The sequence below is a fragment of the Armigeres subalbatus genome, chromosome 3 (genome assembly GCF_024139115.2).
Source record: "Armigeres subalbatus isolate Guangzhou_Male chromosome 3, GZ_Asu_2, whole genome shotgun sequence".
In the NCBI taxonomy this organism is placed as follows: Eukaryota; Metazoa; Arthropoda; class Insecta; order Diptera; family Culicidae; genus Armigeres; species Armigeres subalbatus.
This window is the reverse complement of record NC_085141.1, coordinates 69,156,368-69,175,047: the sequence shown is the minus strand read 5'-3', so window position 1 is coordinate 69,175,047 and position 18,680 is coordinate 69,156,368. Positions and strand designations below refer to the sequence as shown.

The 18,680-nt window shown below is 42.2% G+C and overlaps 1 protein-coding gene across 3 annotated transcripts in view; it reads left to right on the top strand.

The window, feature by feature from the left end:
* Positions 1 to 13,395, top strand: part of LOC134225610 (connectin-like) — a 235,996-nt gene extending 222,601 nt beyond the window's left edge. For all 3 annotated transcript variants that reach the window (XM_062705817.1, XM_062705814.1, XM_062705815.1), the window contains one exon: positions 12,287 to 13,395. In XM_062705817.1, coding sequence (XP_062561801.1) covers positions 12,287 to 12,765 — 479 coding nt within the window. In that variant the 3' untranslated portion in view covers positions 12,766 to 13,395. The remainder of the gene's footprint in view (positions 1 to 12,286) is intronic.
* The last annotated feature ends 5,285 nt before the right edge of the window (positions 13,396 to 18,680 follow it).

Genomic DNA, 18,680 nt, shown 5'->3' with positions numbered 1-18,680 from the left:
TTGTTCGCCTCATGTATACTAAATGGCAATTCGTCGTTTCTTTGGAAGTCAATTACGCTGTACAAATCAGTTCGTTCTTCTGCCTCATATGCCAATAAGTGGTCTACGAATCTGCCAACTCTCCAATTTCTACATATAGCGTATAGGTGATTCTGGTACCTTATAAATTCTTCAATTTCTAACAGCGAAATTACCGAGTCTCCAATTGTTGATAAAAATTGACCAGTTTCAAATTTAGTGCCTTTCAACTGGATGGCACGGGCGAAACACGTTTTTTCGTTTTCGTGGAAGGGACACTAATTATTTTTGAATAATAAGGCCTTGATTTTAAAGTTTGCTCATAAAAGTCTCCTTCCACGCTAGAATTGAAAAATGTCTTGTGGTATACATTATAACTGAACTGTAAGCTAGCTTTCATGCATGAAGTATATGCGATATTGATACGCGATGATATTACATGCGCATATTCCTTGAAGTGTTGATGTTTTGCCTCGTTGGGAAAGCACATCATCAAATGTACAGGTCCACTTTGTCTAATGATCTTTGGATAGTGAATAAGAAAATGCTGCTTTGGCTTCAATGTATCCTTGAAGAGATCCTGATACAATCTGTTGTGCAACTGAATCAAGTCACTCATTTCAAACAACAAATTTTCATTGAACGATTTTGCCAGAATTAAGTCTACCATTTTCATCAAAACTCTGCAAAAGTTCCATACAGTATCATTTTGCGGTACAAGCGGACCTACTATAAAAATGAAATTTTTGTAGAAAGCTTTCATTTCTGCAGCAGTCATTCTTATAGCAACAATTTTTGCTCTAGTTTTTCTATTATACGTCTCTTCAAAGTCTGGCATTCGTTTTTAAAGCTACATCCTGAGACGTTCGACTAATAAAATTCAATCTGGTGTTCAAAACAGCAACGTTGAACAAAATTTCCTTGTAGATAAAGTGATTGAGAGCAGACAGAAGGCCATACTTGCAAACTCCATTACTAAATAAATCATGCATTGCGTCTACACTTGGATTTTCCATCACATAAAACGAGTCTAACTGATTGAATGCAGAATTTCCTGCGATTCCTGTCTCCGAATGACGACCAGCAGCGACATCTTCATCATAATTATGTCTATTCCTTAAACATTCTTCATGTTCCTTGCAATCAGTCTGTAGCTGCAGCCTGTGTCTGCGGCAAAATCGACAATAAAAATTTGCATTAAATCCTCCTGATAGCAATAATAAAGTATGCACTCCAGGATTATCACCTTGAAATAAAGACAGTACAAAACGTACCCTAATCTGCTTTTCTCCCAGTTTCAACATAATTCCTTCTCTTTCGATTTTTTTAAACGGCACAATCAATGACTTAACAAGAGTATTCACGCCAACCTTATCTATCACCACTTTTCTAATTATACCTACTACAAAAATATTGACCAACTTCGATTTGTACTCTTCTGGTAGAGTGGGAAACGTGTAATAGATGCCACAGACCGAGTCTACTTTGCTGTGTGAGCTTTGAGGATCATTCACTTCATGCTCATCGGCATACATCCAAATGGGTATAATGTAGTCGTCTTGCTTGTATTTTGCTTTTATTTGTTTCCATACGCTTCCACTAATAAAATGGAGTATGTCGGAAGATTGTTCCAATGCTGCCATGTGTTCAATCGTTTTATCTAAAACATGGTCAGTTTCGAAAAAAGTTCGAATTTGAAAATCAATTTGATTCAAGACTAAACACGATTGTCTACATTCCGCAGGTATTGATTGGTTATGATTTGGATGCTGATTCAATGTGACTGTTACTGGTGCTTTGAAAATACTAACGTTATCAAGATGTTTAAAAAATTTGAAATCGCTGTCTATGAAATCAAAACAATTTTGTAACTGAGACAAATATACCTCGAACTGATACTGGGTTTCTGAATTTCCTACGGTCATGTTTAGCCTACCGATAGGCTGAATAGCTTTGGAACAAAATTGTTGAGTAGCCCTTTGTACATCACGTACATCACATCTAGAAAAGTTGGGCCTCTGATGCATATCTAACGTGAACTCTACAGCTGTTTTCTGTATGAAATTCAAATTTTTGTCAATGGTTGAGTCACTTTTATCTTAGCCGATGTCAGTCTTTCTGACCTTTTTTGTTGGTTCTTCAATTTTTAAATCGTTATCAATTTCATTGCGATATTCAAGCATACTGAACTCTACTGAATCAAACTTATGAGTTCTTACGTGTTTCTTAAAACTATATATTTTTGAACATATTTGAATGCATCCTGGGAATGTACACTTATATAGAAAATCGACTGGAGGCTTATGTGTACGTTGAACATGGACAATCAGTTCCTCAGCTGTCTTGAATTGACAAGCACATCCTACTATGCAGCACGGTAACATTATCGCTGATTTTCAGACTGGCTATTCAAAAACTGGATTAACTTGTTGATACATAAATAGCCACCATAATTCGAAGGTACTTCATATACGAATTGCTCGATGAATACCCACACCAATTTTGAAAACTTGGCAACCGGTAATCCAAGGACTATTTGTAGTTCCAACAATCCAGTATTTTGCGCTCGCTAATGGCGGCCGAGTGAGTACCGAGTGAGTAAATATTTACATTTTTCAATCACAGCAGGCCTTGATTCACTGAAAAACATTGGCACTCATCCGGTGTCAACAAACAAACAAATGTCAAACATTTCCTCTACGTTATTCAAGAATTTGGTACTTTTGTCATGGATGCTTTTGTAATATGTAATTTAACCAAATTTTCTAGAACTTCTGATGATGATTCTTCTCTTTTTGATCACGCTTACGTCCCGATTGTTTAATATAATTTCTACGACTGTATAATTTGCCTGCAGGGTTACCACGATTCTTGACTTTTGGAGTGTAATATGTTTCCTTTTAAGAAATGCAAAATAGAATAAATAATAATCATTTTCAGCACAATTTTATCGAAGATTATTTTTTTAAAACTATGTTTCGACACAAGATCGATCACATTGGCAACCACCAAAATTGAAAATAATTATAACACCTTAGATAAAAATGCATTCTCTTTCTGGTACTCACCTTGTTTTCCTTTTTGAATAGTCCACAGATTATTGTACTTGGATCTTCTACCACTTCGGATGATGGTGCTACCGGATGATTGGTGCTACCTCCACTAAGGGTACGGTTACCCTAAATAAATAACAACTTTATGGCATTGAGATTACAAATATTGTCAATCTTACGTCGGAGAAGGTCCAAATTTAATCCGGGAGCTCCTTTTAACAAATCTGCTATCAACTTTAGCTCGTCTACTACGATAGGCGCCATTTTTGTGTTTTCAAATGTTTGACGTATGACTTTTTCACACAAGTGAAATTTTTGAATTTCATAAGGCGGTGTTTTGAAATGGTTATGTATGGCGTAAGCAATTTCAATGTTTAAGTGAAGCAAATCATATGAACCATGCTAGATTTTGAATCCAAAGGTAGTTTCATAAGGCGAAATTATCCAGTTACCTGAAATTGGGTATAAAGAATTAACGTCATGAAGCTTAATGTTTATATAAAGAGCTAAAAAGAAGTTTCAAGAATGGTTGGTCGGATAATATCGTATGTATTGAACAGTGGACTAATTTCGGATAATGAGAAAATAATAATTATTATAAATTTCATTTCCCTTTAGCTTTTTCTTCAGAAATTCCTTCCAGTATTCATTCGAAAATGCCTTAAAAGTTCTATCCAGGGAACTCAATTAGAAAATTTAATGATTTAAAAAATTCCGCCCCCAAATTCACTCCTTTAGTGATTCCTTCGGAAAATCCTCTAGAAAATTCTTCAGAACTTCCAGCGGAATTCCTCGATGATTTCCATCAAAAGTTCCTTTAGAAAATACCATACAGAAATATACGAAGAAAATCGTAAAGGATTTTCCAATGCAAGGAATTCCTAGAAGTTTTCATATAAAATCCCAAAGGAATTTCAGAAATACTTTTTAAAGGATTTTAAATCGCTTAAATATCAAATCCATGCGAAAGTGCGATGGCCCTTACGTTAACTATGGAATCATTGGCAGTTAAAACGTACAACCAATAACTTTTTCGATGAATTCTCATAATTTTAACGATGGCTGTCATCCTAAGTGCTTTGTTAGTCAGTAAACGGAATTCTTTGAAATCACCGAGCAACCCGGTTGCTATAACGCTCCGCTGAAAATTGATGTTCATTATGTACATATACAGATTGAGATTCTTCTGAAACGCAAATTATCTCTACGTTCATGACAACTGCATCATCTGACTTTTGTTGAAAACAGTTTTCAACCGACGAGTGTTTCATTGCAGCGTTTTGTATCCGATCCAATTATAAGTCATTTATTCTAGGGTAAAAGGATCTTTTGTGGAGGTAGCACCCGCACTGGAAGTATTGAGTTTTCGCAATTTTTTTCCGCAATTATTCACTTTACTGGTTTTAGCTGAAGCATCATCCCATTATTATGCTACTGAATAGAATTAGAATTTGTGTGCCCTCCCCCTTAATGCATTTTTTTATTTTATGAAATCATTTGTTGAAAATTTTCCACCGTTTTCCAGTAGAAATCTGAGTTTTTCTAACCGTGAGCTGCTCTGTGGGGAATCATATTTGACACTTGACAGCATTGCCCCGTCGTTCAAAACTACAATTCGGTGACTGGTGACGATTTGATGGTGCCGAGAAGATGGTAGAAGCAAGTATTGACAATCATGAGGCTCTAGAGTCTTATTCCCGAGCTAATAAAAAACTTACCGATTTGCATTCGGTGGAGTAAAGAACTACGGAGTTTGAAGCCAAGTTTATTCTATTTACATATAATTTACTCAGATGTTTCTCAAAATCTGCGATGTGGAGATTCACCCGTAGTGAGACCCATCTTTAATTGTTGCATTTTAAATATCGATGGAGAATGCAAGTGAGTAATCACAATGCTTTCTATCCAATTCAACGAATAAATCTAAGAACTCATCAGAAAAATATATTAAGCTCGTTCAGTGGAATGTATTAAACCGTCTAAGACGAATTAAGTACTGTCCATTTAATTCCACCAGTTAATTTTCGTTATCTTTGCAGATACGTATTTCGACCACAACTGTGTGGTCGTCCTCAGTGTCTTGTACTTGACTCGACTTAAGTCGAGTTAAGTCGAGTCAAGTACAAGACACTGAAGACGACCACACAGTTGTGGTCGAAATACGTATCTGCAAAGATAACGAAAATTAACTGGTGGAATTAAATGGACAGTACTTAATTCGTCTTAGACGGTCTAAGAACTCATGTTTAAAATCAATTTTGAAAGGTTTTAATACAAAAACCCAACTAATCAATACTAAAAAGATATAACAGAAAAGTTGACACAATACTTTTTCGATATTAACGGTTATTTGGCAATAACTCTAGAACGCAATGACCGATCTGGTCAGTTTCCAAATGAAAGTAATATGACAAGGTCCAATATCAAATGCAACTTGTGGTATTTTATCGTTCTAATATTAGTGCCTAAAAATGAGTTGGTTTATTGCGTACATACATACACGCACCGCACACACGCAAAGCACACATCGACCAAACATCATATCAGTTCGGTCGATTGATTATAACACTACACTGAGCGAAATGATATTTTTTGCTACTATTTTCTGAAATTATGAACAGATGATGGTAGTTTTAGTTCAGAATGTAAGTACATTCTGATTCGCAACTTTTCAGTACATTACATTGATATAAGGACGGACCATTTACATTTCAGCTAAAAAAGTTCATGAAAAAAGGTGCGAAATAAAAATAGCTTAAGCTTAGCTTTGGCTTAGCTTTAGCTTAGCTTTAAACAGCTTTAGCTTAGCTTTACAAGCTTTAAGCAAGCTTTAACACTAGCTTTAGCTTAGCTTTAACAGCTTTGAAGCAAGCTTTAGCTTAGCTTTAAGCAACTTTAAAGCAACTTTAGCTTAGCTTTAAACAGCTTTAAGCAACTGGCAAGCTTTAAGCAGCTTTAGCAACAGCTTTAAACAACTTTAGCTTAACTTTAAGCAGCTTTAAACAGCTTAACAACTTTATGTTTAAGCAAGCTTTAAGCAAGCAAACAGACAAGCTTTAAACAACTTTAGCAGGCGGCAGGCAAACAGCTTTAAGCCCAGGCAGGCTGAGCAGGCTGAGCAGGCTGAGCCAGGCACAGGCAGGCTGAGCAGGCTGGGCAGGCTGGTGGCTGGGCGGAGGCTGAGCCAGGCTGAGCAGGCTGAGGCAGGCTGGGCGGAGCTGAGCGGGCTGAGCAGGCAGGCTGAGCCCAGGCGCACTGAGCTGGGCCGGGGCTGGAGCTGAGCCCAGGCTGGGCGGAGCAGGCCAGCTGGCCGGGCTGAGCCAGGCTGGGCGGGCTGGGGCCGGGCTGGGCCAGGCTGGCGGGCAGGCGACGGGCTGAGCCCGGGCTGGGCGGGCTGGGCGGGCAGGCTGGGCTGGGGCTGGAGCCAGGCTGGGCAGGCTGGGGCGGGCGGGCTGGGGCTGGGAGGCAGGGCTGGGCTGAGGAGGCTGGGGGCCGGGCTGGGGCTGGGGCTGGGGCAGGGCTGGGGCCAGGGGCTGGGCGGGGCTGGGCACTGGGGCCAGGGGCTGGGGCGGGCTGGCAGGGCTGGGCAGGCTGAGCGGGGCTGGGGCTGGGGCCAGGCTGGGCAGGGCTGGGGCTGGGCTGGGGCTGAGACAGGGCTGGAGGCAGCAGGCTGGGCCAGGGGCTGGGGCGGGCTGGGGCCAGAGGGGCTGAGGCAGGCACTGGGGGCTGAGCGGGCTGAGCAGGCACAGGAGGGCAGGCGGGCGGGCTGAGGCTGAGGCAGGCTGAACCGGGCTGAGCAGGCAGCTGAGCAGCTGGCCAGCTGAGCCCAGGCTTTGAGGCTTAAAGGCGCAGGCTTTGAGCTGGGGCTGGCAGCAGGCTGGGCAGGCTGGGCAGGCGAGGCTGAGCTTTGGGCAGCTGAAGCAGCTTTAAAAAGGCAGGCTGGAGGCAGCGGCGGGGCTGAGGCGGGCTGGGGCAGGCTGGGCTGGGGCTGGGCGGGCTGGGCCGGGGCTGGAGCAGGCTGGCTGGGGCTGGACGGGCAGGGGCTGGGCAGGCTGAGCGGGGCTGGAGGCGGGGCTGGAGGCAGGGCTGAGGGGCTGGCGGCTGAGCTGAGGCTGAGCAGGCTTTGGGGCGGGCACGGGCTGAGCAGGCTGAGCGGGCTGGGCAGGCTGAGCTGAGCTGAGCTGAGCAGACTTTGAGCCCAGGCTGAGGGCAGGGCAGGGGCAGGCTGGGCTGGGGCTGACGGGCTGGGCTGAGACAGGCTTTGGGGCTGGCTGGGGCAGGGCTGGGCCAGGCTGGGCTTTAGCTGGCTTTAGCTTAACTTTAAGCTTGAGCAGACTGGGAGCCCAGCACAGCTGAGCTTTAACTTAGCTGGGTTAAGCTTTAACAACTTTAGCTTTAACTTAAGCTGGCCAGGCTGGGGCTTAGCTTAACTTCGGGCTTGGCTTTAGCTTGGGCGGGCTTTGGCCTTTAAGCAGCTTTAAGCTGGCTAGCTTAGCTAACTTTAAGCTTTAACTTTAGCTTAGCTTTAACAACTTTAAGCTTAACTTTAGCTTAAGCTTTAGCTTAGCTTTAGCTTAACAACTGGCTTAGCTTTAGCTTAGCTTTAGCTTAGATTTAGCTTAGCTTTAGCTTAGCTTTAGCTTAGCTTTAGCTTAGCTTTAGCTTAGCTTCAGCTTTTGTTTCGAAATCTGCGTACTTTTTATAATTAATTGTGCACATACCATGATACGATGCTGGGTCATTAGGCCGAATGGTCATTAGGCCGAATGAGCACTGGGGAGTGAGAAGTGACTAGTGCGAAGTGAGGAATAAGTAGAACGGAAGAAGATAAAAAAAAAGGAAGTAGGTAGGAAGTGAGAAGGAAGAAGGAAGAAGAAAAAAGAAAAAAAGTAAGAAGGAAGAAGGAAGAAGGAGGAAAGAAGAAGGAAGAAGGAAGAAGGAAGAAAGAAGAAGGAAGATGAAAAGAATGAAGAAGAAAGAAGGAAGAAGGAAAAAGGAAGAAGGAAGAAGGAGAAGGAGAGGAAAGAAAGAAGAAGGACAAAGGCATAAGGAAGAAGGAATAAGGAAGAAGGATGAAGGATGAAGGAAGAAGAAAGAAGGAAAAAGTGAGAACGAAGAAGGAAGAAGGAAGAAAGAAGATGGAAGATGAAAAGAATGAAAAAGAAAGAAGGAAGAAGGAAAAAGGAAGAAGGAGAAGGAGAAGAAAGAAATAAGAAGGACAAAGGAATAAGGAAGAAGGAAGAAGGATGAAGGATGAAGGAAGAAGGAAGAAGGAAGAAGGAAGAAGAAAGAAAGAAGGAAGAAGGAAGAAAAAAGGAAGAAGGAAGAAATAAGAAGGAAGAAGAGGAAAATGGAAGAAGGAAGAAGGAAGAAAGAAGAAGGAAGAAGGAAGAAAGAAGAAGGAAGAAGGAAGAAGGAAGAAGGAAGAAAGAAGAAGGAAGAAGGAAGAAGGAAGAAGGAAGAAGGAAGAAGGAAGAAGGAAGAAGGAAGAAGGAAGAAGGAAGATGGAAGAAGGAAGAAGGAAGATGGGAGAAGGAAGAAGGAAGAAGGAAGAAAAAAGAAAGAAGAAGGTAGATACAAGAAGGGAGAAGGAAGAAGTGGTAAGGTGAAGAAAGAACTTCTCATTTTTCACTTTTGATTTTTTTTTCTAATTCGGACTAATTTCCATTCGGCCTAATGACCGTTCGGCCTAATGACCATTCGGCCTAATGACCTTCGGCCAAATGGCCTGACATCCCATGTGCCATGATACATATTCAAATAATTTGGTTGTTTTTGATTGTTTGCCTTGAAAAAAATCTAATCAAATAATCCATCGAACGCGAATCGTCTTTCAATGGCTCCACATTCCAACTGGATTTTGGATTAATTTTTAACTTGGCGTTCTATTTAGCATTTCCATAGTTATTTATTGAAAGCTTTTCTATGCTTGCCATTGCATGAGTATGTATCATGAGTGGCAATTAAGTACATTGGATGCATGCCCAGGGAACCAAGAATATTTCCCCCATTATTTTACACACATTATAGAAAGTAAAGACACAATTTATACCATCATATTTCATCCCAGAAAAATCTCTTATCGAATTTCTTCCTCAAAAATTTGGAAGAAATTTAAATTCTCGTTTTCCTTTTCATCTGTCCACATTTTTTTTTTCCACACTTTCGTCGGAATTCCAGAATAAGAAAATTCTTCTCTTTTCTTTTCTTTCAAGAGATTTTTTGACCGAAATTCGGCTGCAGGCTTTTTATACTGATAGTAAATGCCAAAATTTAATACAGATTTTTAAGAACAGAACTGTATTAAAATTTGCTATCCATCCCCTAGCTGGCAATTGTTGCATTTGTTTTGTGTCAACATTGTGGAATGTGATTGACCATTTTCCGGAGCGATTTCCTGATTCAATGATTTTAAGCAGCTCTGTAGCACGGTAGCTGATTCCTTCCCTTTGTCGTTTAACACGTACGTCCCCAACCCTCATTTTACGACAAAACTCAAAATTCAAAACCATACAGCTCAGCTAATTTCTAACGGATTTTCAAGAAATCTAACGGATTTTCAAAAAAATTTCAAAAATCTTCACAAAATTCCTATAGTTTTAGGAAAAGAGGTCAATTTTTGTGCAATGACCATGGTTCCGGATATATTCCGGGAAGTACTGGAAGTACAATTCGATGATTCTCGATCGATGGCCACCTTCCGGATACTTCCAGGGCCTGGTTCCCTTGGGGAAGTGACCAATTTTCATTCAATCTTGGAACCAATCTTGCGACATATCAAACTTCATGATTTTGCAAAACAAGTACACTGGAGTACATTTCGGCGATTTTCGATCGAATTGGCCACCCTCCGGGTACTTCCAGGACCTGGTTCCCTTGGGGAAGTGGCCAATTTTCATTCGATCTTGGAACCCATCTTGCGACATATCAAACTTCATAATTTTGCAAAACAAGTACACTGGAGTCCATTTCGGTGATTTTCGATCGAATTGGCCACCCTCCGGGTACTTCCAGGTAGGCCTGTGCACTGATTGAAATTTTACCGGCAGTGGCGTGATAGATCATTTTCAGGCAGCGGCGGCGGCGTCACGCCGTTGGTGATCAGCGGTGGCGTGGATCGGCGTGAACCAGTTTCAAGCGCCAAAATTTCTTCAAAAGTTCGTCAAGGAATTCTTCCAGAAGTTCCTTCACTAGTTTTTTAAAAGATCGTCAAGAAATTCCTTTGGATATTCCTCCGTAAGTGCTTCTGGGAAGTTCTTCCAGAAACTCCTCCCGGATTTCGCCTAGAAGTTCCTTCAGGAATTCCTCCGGAAGCTCCTACAGGAATTTATCTGGAAGTTCCTCCTGGAATTCCTCCGGAGGTTCCTCCGGGAATTCCTCCGGAAGTTTCTCCAGGAATTCCTCCGGAAGTTCCTCCATGAACTCTTCCGGAAGTTCCTCCAGGAATTTCTCCGAAAAACTGGAATTGGCCTCATGGAATTCCAGGAATTTCTGGAGGATTTCCTAGAGAATGTTCCGGAGAAATTCCTGGAGAAACTTCCGGAGAAATTCCTGAAGGAACTTCCGGAAGGGTTCATGGAGAAACTTCCGGAAGAATTCCTGGAGAAACTTCCGGAGGAATTCCCGGAAGAACCTCCGGAGGAATTCCTGGAGAAACTTACAGATAAATTACTGGAGGAGCTTGCGGAGGAATTCCTGAAGGAACTTCCAGGTGAAATCCGGGATGGGTCGCAAGATGGGTTCCAAGATTGAACAAAAATTGGCCACCTCCCCAAAGGAACCAGGCCCTGGAAGTACCCGGAGGGTGGCCAAATCGATCTAAAATCGCCAAAATGTACTCAACTGTACTTGTTTTGCAAAATCATGAAGTTTGATATGTCGCAAGATGGGTTCCAAGATTGAATGAAAATTGGCCACTTCCCCAAGGGAACCAGGCCCTGGAAGAACCCGGGAGGTGGCCTATTCGATAGAAAATCGCCGAAATGTACTCCAGTGTACTTGTTTTGCAAAATCATGAAGTTTGATATGTCGCCAGATGGGTTCCAAGATTGAACGAAAATTGGCCACTTCCCCAGGGGAACCAGGCCCTGGAAGTACCCGGAGGGTGGCCAATTCGATCGAAAATCGCCGAAATGTACTCCAGTGTATTTGTTTTGCAAAATCATGAAGTTTGACATGTCGCACGATGGATTTCGAAGCCGATCTGCCAGTGACCATTTTTTCCGGGAGGGAGGTAACCCCAGTACACCCCGGAATATATACGGAACCATGGCCATTGCACAAAAATTGACCTCGGTTCCTAAAACTATAGGAATTTTGTGATCGATTCCAGAAGATCGCTTAAAAATCCGTTAGAAATTGGCTGAGCTGCATGGTTTTGAATTTTGAGTTTTGTCGTAAAATGGGGGTTGGGGACGTACGTGTTAAGCATTGACCCCCATGTTTTTGTTAGTTTCGTTCGGAAATGTTTCGATGGAATAAAATAAAACAAAAATTTAATGCAAGCTGTCGATTTCTTTGCGATAGTAATATAAATATTTTTACAATAGTAGTAATATAAAATCATTCACAAATCGAAATCGTTTACGAAATTGAAGAAATTCATCACGTCTGGGTTTTTCATGCTCAAACGAATCATTTGTCGAAAAAACGTTTAAAATCAATTTGTGGGAAATGTATTGTTTACCCAAGCAAGAGAATTCCATTGTTCTAAGCGGTGAACTTCAATTCACTTTTTCTAAAGGAGAAACATAGAAGAAAACCTACGATGATTCAACTCAGTCATGTGTCTTTAGATGTTGGGTGCATTTCAACTCACGATAGATTTGAATTGTACAAAAGTTTTGAAATTTTGAGTTTTTCCCACCACTGTCGTTTGTACACTTACACTGGTCCTATTTCTCGTTTTTGAACGAACATCTATACCTATATTTTGTATACATCTTTTCATAAAATTACATTTTTCAATTAGTGATTTGGTGTTTGAAATGTTTTAAATTCTATTTCTATGTAAAAATGGTTTCTTGTTGCACAATGACGGGTGTTATGGCGCCTCACGCGGTAGCGTAGTAGAAAAGTAAAATAGAAAAAAGAATATGTACCTCATGCTTGTCTATCACATAACTAATATTTTGTCAGATATTCCCATAGAGACAGTCTTGCTCAATGTTGATTGCGTACCAAATAATTATTTTTACCTTCTTTCTTTTTCTCAGAAAACCGTCTCGTTTGTGATTGTCGACTTTCCTGGATCTACGATCTGAACAATCGCACCCGCAACGAAGATCTCCGCGAAAGCCTGAACAAAATCGAATGCACCATCGTCACCAAGGACACCTACAGCAGCAATCCCCGGCAGAACCAAGCGGTGGAATCGTCCTTCCTGGAATCGCCGCTGGACGAAGATGGTGACTACTTCGAAGATGCCGCACTGGATAACGAAGCAACCGAAGAGGAGAAACCCGAGGTGGTGCACCTGTTCAAGGTGGGCAAGGAGAAACTGTACTGCCCGGAGGAACTGATTGGACCCACCGATGACCCGCGCCCCCGCGCATCCAAAGGCATTCTCGACCTACCGTGGATGCCGTCGGGCGCCAACGGCATTCGGCCAAGCAGCAGTAGCACGATTTTTTCCGCTCTATGCATTCTCGTTTCCTCCATAGGCTTAGTGGCGATCTCGAGCGTTAGATGGTAAATTTGCTAACTTATTTTCCCGCTGTGTATGTATTAGAAGTGTAAGAGTGAACTGATGATGCTAAAAGACAAAGATTGACTAAACAAATAAGTAAATGTAAACTGCATGATTTTAACAAGTCAAATCCCTCGTCTGAACTGCGCTACCAAACTAGGATGTAATGTGAATGGTCCCCCCAAGGAGCCATGCAGACTCGAAGTCGGAGAACGAGTATTTGTGTCCCCGAGGAAACCTCCTGATCTTTATAGCTACTTCTCTTTTACCGGTAAAAATAGATTTAAGCTAAACCATGGAAATGTCGATAAATCACACACACACAAACGCAGATTCTTCTACACAATAAATTAAAAGAGTAACCTAGTATGGAACAAGTGATGTTTAAGTGAGACATTAAGGAACTAAGCAGAAACCAATCGCCGATAAAGAATTAAGAAATTAAATTTTAACGGTAGTGAAATCTCTTCAGTCACTTCATTATAAGTAAGCAAGTAACAAATCAGAATTAAAAAAAAAACGAAAAGTGTAACTAATAAAAACTTTTCTCAGTGGGCAGAGGGAAACCAAGAATTTGAAAATCTACTTTTTAGAATTATTTTTGATAAAGCAATAAAAATTGATTTTCAAAGCGAACCCGCTGACGACACCGCTTCCTCTTAGAATGACTCGAGTAGATATCACATCCTTGCCGTTTTTTTCCTCTCCACTCTCAACAGCATTATTATACTGCAGCGATGAACCACGATGATGCATATGGATCGGAGGGATGATTCTGAGTTATGCAAATCATTTGATATCTCGTTCATCCGCTCAACAAGCACTGGCAGGCAGGTAGGTGCACGATGATATCCTGATGTACGGATGCCCAAAACGAATCGGATCATCGCTTATTCAGTGCCCTCGCTGATGGTTCCTCTCGAACAGCCCAACTCTACGCAGTTGCAACCTCGGTTCCGGCGGATTAAATTTGCAGCCCGGTGGAAATGTGGTGGAGGGTGATGGGGTTTTGGGATGTTTTTTTTTTATGCGCCCTGCTCTGTAACGGTGTAGGGATCATTCATCTGGGAGAATATGGAAGCTGAAGTTCTTGGAAAGTAATGGATCGTTGCAAAATTGATTACTGGTCTTATGGAAGTGATATGGTTGATGGAAGATTTTATCTTGGTTCCGGTCTTGGTTCGATTATTTTCATGGTTGGAGGAAGGGTGTATTGGACGTTATGAAATAGATAGAGTATTCTCTGAATTATTGAAGAAAATGGGTCCAATCATAAAACTGTTATACCTCAATATAAAAAATACTTGTTCTCGTCTAAGGGGTACATATTGCCGAACTGTTGCATTTGTTTGTAATTTTTCCCAGAAACTTACTAACTTACTAACTTTCAACTAAAAACTAACAACAAAAACTATAGTGCTATGTTGCTTCCAGCAAGTTTTCTGACAGTTTTTGACCACAAAATTTTTTATGTCCCTCGAAAAAGGTCCTGATGATGCTATTGGTGGAGCAAATGGCAAAGGAAGCAAATCTTGCTCAAGCAATTGAAAATATATAACAAGCCCAATTGTATAACTTGGGAGTTGATAAAAATATAAAAATAGAGAAAATAAAATGATCTAAATCAACATTTAGCCTATTTTAGGGGATATTGAGGCTCAGCGTACCAAAAAAAGCAAGAAAGAAAAAAGCAAGCTGCAGTTGGGTATCTTGTTCTAGTGTTTCTCTTGGAAAATTAGCGTAATCGGTCGACGTAATCGTTCAAAAATTATGTTCAAAATTTTATATTCTAATTAGGTAAGCCTTGCGAGCAAAGCCGTAGGATTGCCAATCCGGAGATAAGGAGTTCTAATCGAGTGCGGTTTAGATTGTTTCCGGGTGGGGAGAATTCTCGGCTTGGTGTGTGTGCTTGCCCCATAAGATACATACTCATCCAACGGCGTCATAGACAAGTTTTTAATAAATAACTGAGGAAATGCCAGAAAACTAAGTTGAATTATCTGAATTCAACTTGTTGCGAGCAAATCGATTAATGACTTTTCTGCGCACAATCGCACACATACATCACCTCAATTTGCCGAACCAAGTCTGTCGGTATATAACACTATGGGTCTCCGGGTCTCCTATAAAAAGTTTGTTATTGGAGCGAACATAAAGGCTTTACGTAAATCAAGAATACGATAAAGGCAACAATATTTGGTCATAATTTCTGAGCCCGTGATTCGACCTGACCAATTTGCGATAGAAAACAATTGGGAAAGATAGCACGTCCAATGAAATTTGTTGCGAGTATATCAGTTAAGCGCAAGTTATTGACAATTGTAAAAAGTTTTTTTTTTATATTATGTGTTTGTTTTTCTTCCCAAGCAATGGAGGGGGAATCTGCTCAACAGACATCCTGGGTTGTCCAGAAAGTGCGGGATTAGGGACTACCTCCAACAGCAAACGAGGGAGGCAAGACTACATCCCCGACCCGCTAAACCGTTTCCATTGCCGACAAGCCCATAGTCTCTTCGGTACAACCAGAAAGTAATGCTTCAAATGTGGGGCAGTGCACAACGTACCCTCGAGGTAAGCTGCGTGTCCTTGCAGCATCGAACATGACTCGCTTTTTTAGAAGAACACCATGGTGTTTGGTATCGTGCCAGTGCGTTGCCGGCTTTCCAGGTGGACTTACCACGCCCTTTGTCCTCGGAAGGTGGGAAGGGTCGACTTCGCGCCTGCTTCCCTCTGCACGACTGGTATCAAGAATGATGCCGCGTGCACTCCAAATTGACCTTTCTGCGATAGGGCCTATTCGCCAGCACACAGAGGGACTTGCCGACGCGGTGCCTACGCCTGCCCCAGCCTTGACGAGGACCCCTTTCCGTCCTCGGGCTCGGAACCCGCCCGGTTGACCGACGCTGCGAAAGCGACGGTACCATGTTGTTCTTCGCGCGGCCACTTGTTCGATAAAAGGATCGAGTTCGACCACAGAGCATGACCACCGGTATGACCCATGAAGCCGACTCCGATCCCTTGGACCACCTCTTATTTGCGCCTGAACTAGCCATCCTTGAGTCTACGCGCCACCTTCTGTGTAGCTCCGAGACTATTTGGGCGATAGCCGATAAAACGGCGTTCCAGCCAACTTCATCCTTACACATCCTCCGAACTAGGTTGTCCGGGGTAGTGTCCAGACCACATGTGGCAAGCATGTGGTCACGCATTGCGCGAAAACGTGAGCACACGAACAACACGTGTTCCGCCGTTTCCTCTAAACTTGCGCACACAAAACACTCGGGCGAGGTCCAGGAGGCGGCATCCCCCTCTATTTCCCTGGTCTGGTGCGACTGAGAGCTCTAAGCCTGCCATAACCCCTTACCACCGTCTTTCCTGGGTGGACGGAGCTTTCCAGGTCCTTCCTCCCCGGGTTTTGGAGGTACCTGGCCGGGGTCAGCTTCCCAGCCCCACTAACCCTGCGCGTTTTGGAGCGGCCCCCAGGGAGCTCATCCCCTGGAGACTGTCTCCTCCATTTTTGTGTCTGCTCCGTTGGAACTCAGTCTGTGTAGACCTCGACTCCACCGATTTCACGGGTTTACACTTGGCCGTCCCGACCGTCCTCTCCAGCTTGGCGTCCAGCGTCGACTTTCTAAGTTTCTGCAAGCTCCTCTTGAGGTCCTTGCTGATATTATGCTTCGATGACGCAAAGTCGATGATGGCGTCCAGCTGTTCCGTCGCCACCTCGAAGGCCGAAAGCCCATCGCGTTTGCGGTTCATCGCCTCCACAAGCCAAGGGCCATCAATAACCCCTACCGGCGTTTTTCTAGCCGAGAGGAAGGTTGAGTGACCCACGCTGGCGCTGCGCACTGAGCTGCCGACTATTGCCTCTGGCCTCCTAGGCGTAGACCTGAACAACCCACCTCTTGCGAAGGGGTTGTCGCCTACACTACTACCACTAACTGAAGAATTGACTTGGTTTTCCATTTTGGTCCCACGAGTTGCTCGGGAAAAGAGGTCCACCACGCCAGAGCCCAGCATGACGCGGTAAGGGACAATTACTGTGGAGGGTGCCCAGGTACCCCACAGGCTCCGTTAAAGGCCTAGCTTATTATTTCACCCCCCCTGGCCATGCATCCCCTCGGCACGGGTCGCTTGACGCCTTGGGATTAGGGGTTAGGGCTGATGGTCCCGGTCTAACTCGCAGTGGCTATGGGGAGGGGTCGTCAAGCCCTTGGACAAAGTCCCTGCTGCCCCTGGTACTCGCTGTGTGAAATTCAACATCTGATATAGCAATGCTATAACTTGAAATAAGTAAAATACTTGTTTCTACATTACATAAAGCTGTATATTATTGATTCTATGCTGTTCCAGTAGTTTATGTTATTTTAAGATCGGTACCAATTAGTAGAATAGAAGTTGCATAGATCACTACACTTTCCATGATGAATCGCGATCTATGTTCCTGATCACCCCACCCAACTAACTTCCTTCCCGTGGTAATTGTGGAGATGCAGAGGTATTCTCGGTCTCTAGTAGCAACAATTACTACACACTAATATTCCCTTCCTACCCCAACTAACTGATCAACATTTTCGAGCTGCTGAAATGTGCACTTTGAGAATATTTGGTAAATCCCAACCACTATTCATTTGGATCAAAGTGCAACTTGCACCAGTTCAGATCAATCACGGAGCAGCAATTATTGATATGTACAGTCAGTCTAAGGTAAGCCAAGTATATCAGTTGAGTGCAAGCACAAGTGAGCAAGACTTTTCTACGCGTATTTCATAAAAAAAATTGACCAAAATTTCTGAGCCCATCTATGTCCGATCCAGCCAATTGTCAAAAGGAAACAATGGGACAAAATTCCCAGTCGAATGCAACTAGTTGTGATCAAATCGGTTAAGGATAAATGCCCAAAAAGTGAGCTAAGATTTTTAACGAGTTTTTGGTTTACAAAGCCCAGATTATTCTACAAACTACGTAGGGTAAATGATGTATCTTGGACAAGCGCAAGACATTCATTAGAAAATATATCGAGATTGAATAGTATAAACCAATTGAAAACCACTAGGTTCATCCAAATACATAACCTATGATTAGTCTTGTGTCTCCATTGCCCAATTTTTGAGTAAATTACGTTTACTAGGTGTAAACTGAGATATATAGCGAACTGAAATATTTTCTTTTTGGACATCAAATATATAATTTCGACATGGAAATTTCATATATTTTGGACAGAGTCATTTTCTCCTAATTTAAAAATGGCCACCTATAGATCTCAATGGTATGACTTACCTACACGTATCCACATTCATTTAAATGCATTTATTTGCTTAACTGACATAGATTAAACCAGAAATTAACATTGTTTCGCAATCTTATCGATATCATTGAAAACAGCCTGAAAGTTGGCAATTAATGGTTCATCCATGTACTGTACATGGGGTGACCAATAAATGTCTGATGCATAAAAACATAACTTCATTTTGGTCACTCCTTTTTTATCCGTCTCAAGTTCATGTTAAGCGATTGAAATATGTTAGTATCTCAATTACAATCAAACTTTGGCCACAGGACCTCAAGATTGCCGTTTGAAACAATTTAAACGTGTTTCAGGTGCATGTTACGAAGAGTCCTATAATGTATGTTCTCCTGCATACTGGCGTCCAGCAGGCACTTTGGTAGAAAGCTTTGCATTTTAGATAATTTTAAAGATAAATAGAAGTTGATTTGTGAATTCTCATCAGAAGCCGCTAGAGTTGAGGTAAAAGTATGCAATTATCATACTTTCGATAAAAAATTTCCTACACATTATCTAATATTGATCGAAAAAGCTCAGGCTTGTCCAAAATATGTACATGTCCAAAATATATCATTTACCCTAGCGCTCAGAGGGGGTGGGGGTGGGGTGGTGTTGAACGAAGTGTGACGTTTTA